We start from the raw sequence: 9677 nt of genomic DNA on the forward strand, positions 1-9677 counted from the left end.
CTACAATAGCCACTGCAGTTGGTATCAGTCAGCAGAAATATAACTGGCCTATTTTAGTGTACAAAGAGAGAGGTGACCCGATCAGTAACGTAAAGGATCCATACCATCACATGCAGCGGACAGCAGCATGCTTCCCTCCCCCCATTTGCATTTATGGTTTCTTTATGGTTTATGGATCTTATGGAGAGTAAGTTTGACAAGTTAAAAAGTAAAACAGCCTTTTACAATTTGTCTTTTGGTGGAAAAAAATGCCTCCAAAACAACATAGTCATTCCATATGTGTCTGGAGTATCGGAAAAACTCAGGAGGATCTTCAACAAACACCGTATCCCTGTGTATTTCAAACCCAGCAACACACTCAGACAGAGGTTGGTACACCCCAAAGACAGAACACCACACACCCGCAAAAGCAACCTGGTGTATGCAGTCCAGTGTAACGAGGAATGCAATGACCTCTACATTGGAGAAACGAAACAACCACTGCATAAACGCATGGCCCAACACAGGAGAGCTAACTCCTCAGGTTTGGACTCTGCTGTCCATTTACATCTCAAAGAGAAAGCCCACTCCTTTGAGGACAGCAATGTCCACATCCTAGACAGAGAGGACAGTTGGTTCGAAAGAGGAGTAAAAGAGGCTATCTATGTAAAAATAGAGAAACCATCCCTCAACAGGGGAGGAGGTCTCAGACACCACCTATCTCCAATTTACAATGCTGCCCTTTCATCCCTTCCCAGGAGACTCAACAATCTAGCCTCCAAGAATAACAACTGTTCACAAGTGGCGAGTGACTCCAACGACTGTCGTTATAACACAATAGAGCACTAACGAAGTTGAAAACCAATTTTCCACCAACGACAGTCATGCAAACGACTGTCGTTGACACTTGGAGCACAAAAGGGAACCAGTGAGATCATCATTATTGTGAACGCCCACAAGAGGTTAAATACCTGGGTCTCCACACCAGAAAGTAGGACCAGTCCTAGCCTGGTCAGATGCGTACACGAACTGATGAAGCCTCTTGGATGAGAGGTGAAATGTCTTCCCAGACAAATAACCTAGTCCAGTTGTTTTCGATTTAAAAAAACTCCTTTAGGATACTATGACCTGGACAAATGAGAATATACACAGGCCTCCAAAACTGCATTTAAAAGAGCTATTTGCAAGTTTAGCTATTTCTATATAACCACTGTTAGCATTAACAGCGGTTTACTTGCCAGTCTGGAAGAAACATCGCAAGTCAAGCACAGCTGTTTCCAACAGTGCAAAGCAATGCCAATGTTAGCTCTTATTGCTAATACGTCTTTTCCAGCTTGGCACTTTCCGCTAGCAAGTCACTGTAGCCTCCAATCTGCCCTGAAGACGTAGCGTTGGTCAGAGGACATATTAAAACCTCTGATCTTCTAAACACAACAATGGCTGATGCTCTTGTCAAGCAATAGTCACGACCACCCGCTCCTGGCAAGAAACCACGTTCCAGCGGCAGAGAAAACGTACAAATAGCCACTTTAAAGCAACTAAATCTGACACTGTGAAGAAAACAAACACATGAAACTTTTCAACTCACAGTGTCAGAGGTATGCTAATATTAACAATGCAAGTCTGGACTGTCGTTGCTACTTGTTATTCAGAGCCTCACGCACTGTACAGTGAGAAGAAACAGTATGACACTATTCATAGCAGCACATGCATATATGTTCAACATTCATCAGTCAGTTGCTATATTCTGTAAAGGACCATGGTGTACAGTATGAGTATAACATTTCATCTACTGGGTGGAACTCAAGAGATTTTAGGGATTATTCTCTTCAAATCTTGAGATGCAGGAGCTTTTTGAAGCTTCCCTGCAGGGCACGGCAATCATTTGTCGATCATGAGATATTAGAGTAAACAAAACTACACTGAAAACGCTGCTTATGTCTCGCAGAGCTGCAGAGATAATGCGACAGCTCTTAGTCTTTTATCCACAACATCATAGGGCTCAGAACAGCGGATCTGAAATTAATATCAATATTTTCACTGACGACACAAAAGCAGCACTGATTAAGTTTCCAATATACACTTTATACTATTTTTCAATGGCTTTTGAGTTCTTTGTTATTGTTAATTCAAATGCAATATCCAAAAATTTGGCACAAAGATGAACACTAAGCCATTATACAAAATTAAAATCATCCATATTTAAGTATAGTCTATACTTTCCCGCTGGAGAGAAATATAAAGGGTGACAAGAGCTCAGAGCAGCACACTCCCAGAGAGCCTCATATGCTGTAAAGCCTCTTCATCATTACTCATGTCTTTCCTCTTTCCCTCCCTCTATTCTCTTCTATCTCAGTATCGATCGACCCGCTTCCTTCTCTCTCCCTATGTGAGACATCGACTGTGCTCTCATAATTCAATTCTTATGTTCCATTGATGCCCAAAATAATGCCTCATACAGCGGACTGAAAAACCAACTACTGTACATGCTGTACTAGGAAGTGCACATTGTACTGGGTAAACTGCACTGTACCTCAGTGTGTTAAAAGCAGTTTGTAAGGACTGGACAGATCAGGAATAAAACAAAAAACAAAACAAAAAAAACTTTCCAAAATGATACTGGAAATGTTAATATGAATTTGACCTAGTGTGTTAACAGTTTATATACCACCTAATATGAAGTAGAGCCAGAGTTTTGGCTCACAGTCTACCACATGAATAGATTGACAGTCACACACATTCACACCCACAAGTAATTTAGATTTTTCAATGAACCTGACTTACATGTCTTTGGACTGTGAGGAAAACAAAAGGTTGTGCTAACCAAACCTCCATCCTCCTTGTGGTTAAGAGACGCACACTTCAGCCTTATTTGGGTCAGGTATGTGTCTCTTGTGGGTTTCTGTAGTCTACTCTGCTACCTCCACGCCTGATCAGCCTGTAAGCGAACATGTTTGTACACCAATATCTCTGTCCTAGGGGCTGCCATTATCAGTGTTTTCCTAATTATTAGATCTGACAGACGTGGCTACTGAGTTACAGTAATGGTAACATACTTTATTGATCCCTGCCAATAGATTCTCTTCTCTCTGTACACAGGGAGGGGGGAACACAGGGGTCAGAGGTCAGAGATCAGCTGTTGAACAGCACTTGGGGATTAATATGTAACTTCACAATGTGATGATGGTAGGATGTTTTGAAAGAAAAGCAAAGGCTTTCACCAGAGTCTTCCAGCTGTGGCTCTCAGACCTGCATTATGCTTAAGATTAAAAAGAGACTTTTGATTTAACAACAACAACACTTTAGGTTACTTCACTTTCATGCCTAGTTCATTATAATCAGGCTGATGGGTAAACATTTTTTAACACCAGCGTTAACTGCTTGTTGATTGATATTACATCCAGTGATGCAGTGGCGAATAATCAGACTGTGACCTGCAGTGGATAACTACTATGATGCAAAGTAGATTATCATTACTATGATGCTATGTAAAATATTTCAATAAAGCGTTTTGTCAATAATGAATTCCCCAGTAAAGCCTGCCTTAAATAGATGATCTCCTGTTTTATATTAGTTGATAAATTCAATAAAGTTATGGCTAAGAGATTGATTCAATTTCTAATGGAAATTGTTCATATTCAGATGTATTAACCAGCTTCAAATGTAAATATATGTAATACTACATGCTGCATTAAAACACATCACCTACCTTGAGCTATAGCTATGGACTCGAACTTGTGCAGTTCTCGCAGCAGACAGGTGCGCTCAGTCGGATGAAGGCTATAAATAAACTCCTTGGCTCCCCGGGGCGAGTTGAGAGGCTCCACGGGTTCCTTCAGCGGGTGCGTGCCCAGGTTACACCGCTGCACCAGCATGCAGAGCGGGGGCTCAGAGGCGAACCGTGCCGAGGATGCCATGGCGGGTGTTTGGTGGTTGCTGAGTCCGGCTCTGGCCAGCCCAGTCCCGGCTCTCAGAGAGAGAGCGGGCCGCAGGACTCTCCGCAGGCAGGGCAGCATCTCTGGGATGGGGGAAGAGCAATGCGCCGAGAACCTGGTGGAGAGCAGAGGACACTGTAAGAGGCCTGTTATCGGTACTCAGAACACCTGGAACATGTAGCTTCACATGACACAATTCATCTCTGCAATGGTCGCAAGAAAACACATAAGTACACATCCTCAGCCTGGGTTATTTAAGGGCAAACCGCGGGCCTGACAGTGACAATTTTTCACATTATTTACGAACGTATCGACACGAGCGTATCTTACACGCCTTCTGGGAAGCATGTAGTAGGAAAGGATGCGACAGCTGTCCACAAATCAAAGTGCAACTTGTCTTATCGGACGCACCTCAGTCGATGCTCCGCTGTCCCGGACCACAACCTCCACAGGAAACCTTGAAAAGACACGAGCTGCTCCGGCGCATACGTTTCTCGTTTTCCTCGCTGTCAGATTTTGTAGCTAGTCGCACAAAGAAAACCCTCAAACACACTAACTGTGTAATTGTAGCTACAAAATCACATTTTTGCCAGCTTTATCCCGGACTGGTGTAACCTCTGGCTGACAGGATGGTGTGAGGCGGATGGGAGGGCGCTTCAGCGGCCAATAGCCCCCGAAAATATTTTCCAATGGCAGCGCTGCTTTCCTCCGTGCGTAACTCTGACGGCACCGCCAGACGTACGCAGGACACACTCAATACATAGGGACCATGGGCGGTCAGCTGTAGTCATGTTATAGCTACTGCATCTGCCGTAACGAAAAAAAACACTGTCTGTATCATAATGAGAAATGAAATATTTCTTATGGTGATCCAGACATGCTGAAAACCTCTCGTGGGAATATTTTACAATGTGAAAGGAGTGTATTTGTCTGTTGGGTGTGTGCTCACCCACCCCATCCTGCTATTATGCATGTGGGGCATTGAACTATTCAGCCAGAGTCCACACCCCAAGAAAATATGACACCATGTGGAAGTTATTTGTTTCGAAGAGAAAGTCTGTACTTTAAAAGCGAAAACATTGTTTGTTTCACTTAGAATTTTAATGCTTTGTTCACTACTTTTCTAATTCAAGTCGGGGGTTTCTGTGTGAGAGCGGCAGATTAATTGTTTTGGCCGTAGTTTCATTGATTTGACGAGTGTTTTCAGTCCCCTCAGAATGGGAGGAGTGATGCATTTCCCAAGCTGAAACTATAAACTAGGTTTGGGTTTTAAAGGGCAGACAAGAGCGACCCCTGGTGGGCAAAAACAAACACATCATCTGTTTATATCCTGGCCAGTTTTCAGACCGGACTAGTGTAAAAGCTTTGTCGTAAACAGTGAAATGAACAAACGGCTCATTGTGTGGTTGTTACACAAGAATTACTTCATGTGCAAAACAATATTCATCTGAGTGATCTTTTGTTTTCAAGGTCAACAGTGAACTTTAAAACCGAACATGAACTCCAAGGCCTAAAGGTGAGTTTGTCTTAATGTCTTGGTAACTGAGCCACCTCAGTCTGTTGATGAGTACATTGAGGTGAGATTAGGTGGTGAGATTATTTTACCTATTTACCTTTTAAGAAAAGATTTAAACTTAGTATCAGGAAAGTGGTCCGTTCCAATATTTGGTACTTTTGATACACGAGGAGGTTGCACACTTAGACATTCAAGAAGCCACTGAGCCAAAGCAAAATTTATACTTTTATTATATTGCTAAAGCTGTCATTACACAAAAAATAACAACCTTTTACTTCCTGAAACAAACTGCATCATAGCCTGTTGAACTGTATGCGGACAGATAGAGAGGTCAACTCTCCTCGTGGGGGAAAAATAAGCTAAAAACTAAACTACTACTTTCACCCCCCCAAACTATAAATGTCTTATTCATAGGATATAGTGACATTTGGCTGCTCTGATATAATATATATATTTATACTAGCAATTTAAATATGAAAATTACAGGTCGACAAATCAAGTTTTAAACAGGTGGACGGCCAAAAACAAACAAAAACAAAAATATTAACATCTTCAACAATATTGAGAACTGAATGCTGGGTTTCCCAAAATATCTAAGCAGTTATATTATCTTTGCTCTTTTGATATTAAACAATAAAGGGGTGTTTTCAATGCAAAATATGGTTTGTGGTGCACCCCCCTGTTCACACTATGGGTTAATTCAGGCAGGTGCCAAGATCTCTCTGGGAAACTCTGGGTCATATAAAGGAAGGCCAGAAGTTGTGGGCAGCGTGCCATTTGTTCCTGAAATCAGCTCAGCTCCATCACTCCCACATCTTTTAAAAGATTTAAAACAAAAGATTAAGGCATAACCATTCAGAAAAAAAATGTACTGTCTTGACTGAACTGAAACTGAAGTTGATGCAGTTCTGCATCATCCCAAAATCTGCACTCATAATACTGATTTAAATCTCTGCATTACTTCTCTTGGTGCCTGGAGGTCAGGAAAAAAACTAACTTTTCTGTAGCGGCTGTTCACTTTTAAACCAGCCCTTATTAAAATGCAGTTTATACGTGTGTGTATATGTGTGAAATAAGGGACTTAAATGAATCGTAGCTGGATTGTTGTGGACATTTCACTGCTGCTAAAACCTGATGTACAACACACCATTAGATAGCACATGCATGGGTACAGGGAACGACTCTATTACTCCGATATTTTATATAAGTATAAAAATAGAGATAGGTTGAGAAAGAAAAAGAGATTTAAAGACTGAGAAAGAAAATAAATTAAAAAACGTGTGAGTTCCTGGACTAACTTGTACAGCTAAATAATATTTACACTTTCATACATCTTGTAGTAGCCGTGGTCTCACAGTGCTTGAACTGAAAAGAAAATTAAAACACAGACTATAACTCAATGAGACTAATTGTCTTCCAATGCTGAAGTCTGAGGAAAAGCCTCAGAAAATCATATTGTCCAGGTAAAAAAAAAAAATTAAAAATTAAAATGTACCTATAATGGCGTACTTCTCATTATACAACAGATTTTGATGCGATTTCCTAAGTTCTTAGGGGAACAAAATGTGTTTCAACTGAACTTTTTGCTATTACAAAAGAAATCAAAACACCAACGTTGGAGATGAAACGTAAAACCCTAATTAATCATAAGGATGCATGCATGTTACATGCGTTTCGAAGAGAACAGAGTTCAATAACAGCAACCAGACAGAATAAAAACAGTATGGCATTACCAATAATAGCTTTAAACTCATAACTTTGAAAACATCAAAAATATTTTGCCTCAATAACATTGTTTAATAATATGTGTGTATACACACACACACACACACATATATATATATATATATATATATATACAGATTTGAATTAACGTTGACATGGCACATCTGTACTTTGACAATTATTAGTAACGTTATGAGCAATCAATGCGCAGGCTGCAGTATGGCTAATAAATGCTACAAAAATTAAGGGGCTAAGATATAAGACTAATATATAATCACAAACCACTGAGAAGTTCTACAAAGCTCAGCATGTAGATACTGCAGATTAAATGAGAATCATATTGGAAAAAATAAGGAAAAAGAAAACCAATCCACATCCCAAGGCAATGGGATGTGATGATCATTATATAAACATCAATAAACATCTTGTTTTAAGATGTAAAACTGAGCCATTTTGGCACCTTGAAGCAGGTGGAGCAGATGGAAATAGAGCAAAGATACAGAGAGCAAGAAGCAACCACACACTCCTCAGCAACAGAGGCGTGCAAAATTATTTACAAATCGTGTAAATACTAAAACAACTAAAACAAAACATAACTCATCAACCTTGTGATGCTTTAGTCACACTGTAGTCTCCTGCAGCTCGGGTGCAGCGCAGTCAGTCTCTGAATTGTTCATACCCCTGCCCTTGTTGGCTCTGTGGACATCCCACGTATTTTATGAACTGTGAGAGGAAGACAGCTTTGACAACACAGCACATTCATATCAGGGCATCTCTTCATCTGAGCAGCTGATGAAATCCAGGAGTTTCCAAATGGAGCCATTACTTTCTAGTGAACCTGAATATTGCTCTTGTGACACCGTGGTGTACTTACTGTGCTCTTTCTGCCACTATGCAGTTAAGAGTGCTTATTTATCCCTCCATGGTACAATGCACTCCTGCAACAGTACGTGTTTAGACATATAATACAGTGTTTTTTACACTGAGAAGAGGCATACATGTTGTCCTTGTCCAACCAATTGCTTCAGGGCAAATACTGGATGCAAAATGTGCAAAGTACATCTTTACTGTCTTCTCAAAGAAATGAACACACTGTACTGTAATGCTGCTCTGTCCTTCTTGTTATTAGCAAAAACATCCTCATGTTTTACACTGAGATTACACAGCTGTGGGCTCGGATTTGCAAATACATTTTAGTGCTTAGGCCTTTATTCGAGGGCCTTTGTGAGAAATTAGGTCTTTTCCTTGTACTCGCACAGGCTCGTACAGTTATTCAACTATACAAGGATCTAACTTAAGTGGGCCTGTGATCCACTTTGGGGCCAAACCCATATTTTAACAAACCCGTCTTTACATAGTTTCTGAGGCATCATAAGCCAATACCAAAGACAACTTGCACCTTACATGTCTATATATTTTCCTCTCATTATGGATGGCTTCTGTAGTGAGAGATTCTCCCAGATGAAAATTTACAGAATGAGAAATGTAGAACAGGTGCCAATGATTTCTCATAGTAGCATAAGAAGCCTTTTGATTCTCTATATTGCATTTCTATCAGCAACACTTTTTGTAAAGCCTTTAACCTCATTTACAAATATAATGAAGGGGGCGCCACACGCCTATGACAGGAGATCACATGTTTCTTGTGACCCTCGCCTGTATATTGTGATGATGTCATCATGCAATGCGCGGTGCGGAGCGATCGTTGGTGAGCGTTCTCTTGAGCTTGACCCCCTTGCGTATGGCCACCAGCATGTTTCCATCTCCGCCTTCTCCAGCTTCCTCTCCTCCTCCTTCCAGCCCAGTCTCACTCTGAAGGTGCTGCTGGGTCAGCTGGTTGGGTAGGGGGATGGTGGGAGGGTTGGTCGTAGCTTGACCACTCCAGGACATCACAGGCAGTGTGCCAGCATCCTCCACTCCTGCGAATGTTGGAGAATCTGGGCTTTCTTCTCCACCCTCTCCTCCTCCTCCCATCTCCTCTGCACTCCTGCTCCCATTAACTGCTCCTGACATGTCAGGCACCGTTGGGATTTTTACTGGGATGACAGGTGTACGAATAGGGATGGGGCCTGTACCTACAATGGAGCCTGAACGGCGAGCGGAAGGTTTTGAAGAGGGGGTGCGGCGAATTGTAGCAACCCCTGGGGTGACGATAACTGGACCATGGCCTGTAGAATAGGAGCCAGAGGCATTATGGGGGCTGGATCCTGAGTAATATCCCTGACCTGAACATGGGCCTGCAATGACACAACAGAAATAATCAGCCAATTTCAGGCATTAACAAAATGAATTTCACTAGCAATAAAGTAAATTTCTCTATATATTATATTAAGTGTGTTTAAAGAGGGAGTTACTGATATATACAACCTTGATATCTTACAAACATACAAGATCAAGAAGGTAAAAATTGAAAGCTTTAACCTCCTAAGACCCGAACTCTTGCATGGCGTGCATTTTTAATTTCTCTTTGCTATTTAGGCTGATTGGGACCTGAGAAAAATGATGTCCACATATGAGGACAT

General features: G+C 41.3%; 2 protein-coding genes across 6 annotated transcripts in view; both read right to left on the minus strand.

The window, feature by feature from the left end:
• Positions 1-4649, minus strand: part of LOC111657205 (transmembrane protein 65-like) — a 37275-nt gene extending 32626 nt beyond the window's left edge. Inside the window, exons 1-2 of the mRNA XM_023409297.2 lie at positions 4326-4649; positions 3689-4029 (exon numbers count right to left, since the gene is read on the minus strand). Of these exons, the coding sequence (XP_023265065.1) occupies positions 3689-3995 (307 nt within the window). The 5' untranslated portion in view covers positions 3996-4029; positions 4326-4649. The remainder of the gene's footprint in view (positions 1-3688; positions 4030-4325) is intronic.
• A 993-nt stretch (positions 4650-5642) lies between these two features.
• Positions 5643-9677, minus strand: part of LOC111657203 (protein MTSS 1-like) — a 55122-nt gene continuing 51087 nt past the window's right edge. For all 5 annotated transcript variants that reach the window (XM_023409292.2, XM_023409289.2, XM_023409291.2 and 2 more), the window contains one exon: positions 5643-9392. In XM_023409292.2, the coding sequence (XP_023265060.1) occupies positions 8833-9392 (560 nt within the window). In that variant the 3' untranslated portion in view covers positions 5643-8832. The remainder of the gene's footprint in view (positions 9393-9677) is intronic.

This window comes from Seriola lalandi, unplaced genomic scaffold, assembly GCF_002814215.2.
Source record: "Seriola lalandi dorsalis isolate HSWRI2012SDOR001 ecotype SW California unplaced genomic scaffold, Sedor1 jcf7180002054387, whole genome shotgun sequence".
Taxonomy (NCBI): domain Eukaryota; kingdom Metazoa; phylum Chordata; class Actinopteri; order Carangiformes; family Carangidae; genus Seriola; species Seriola lalandi.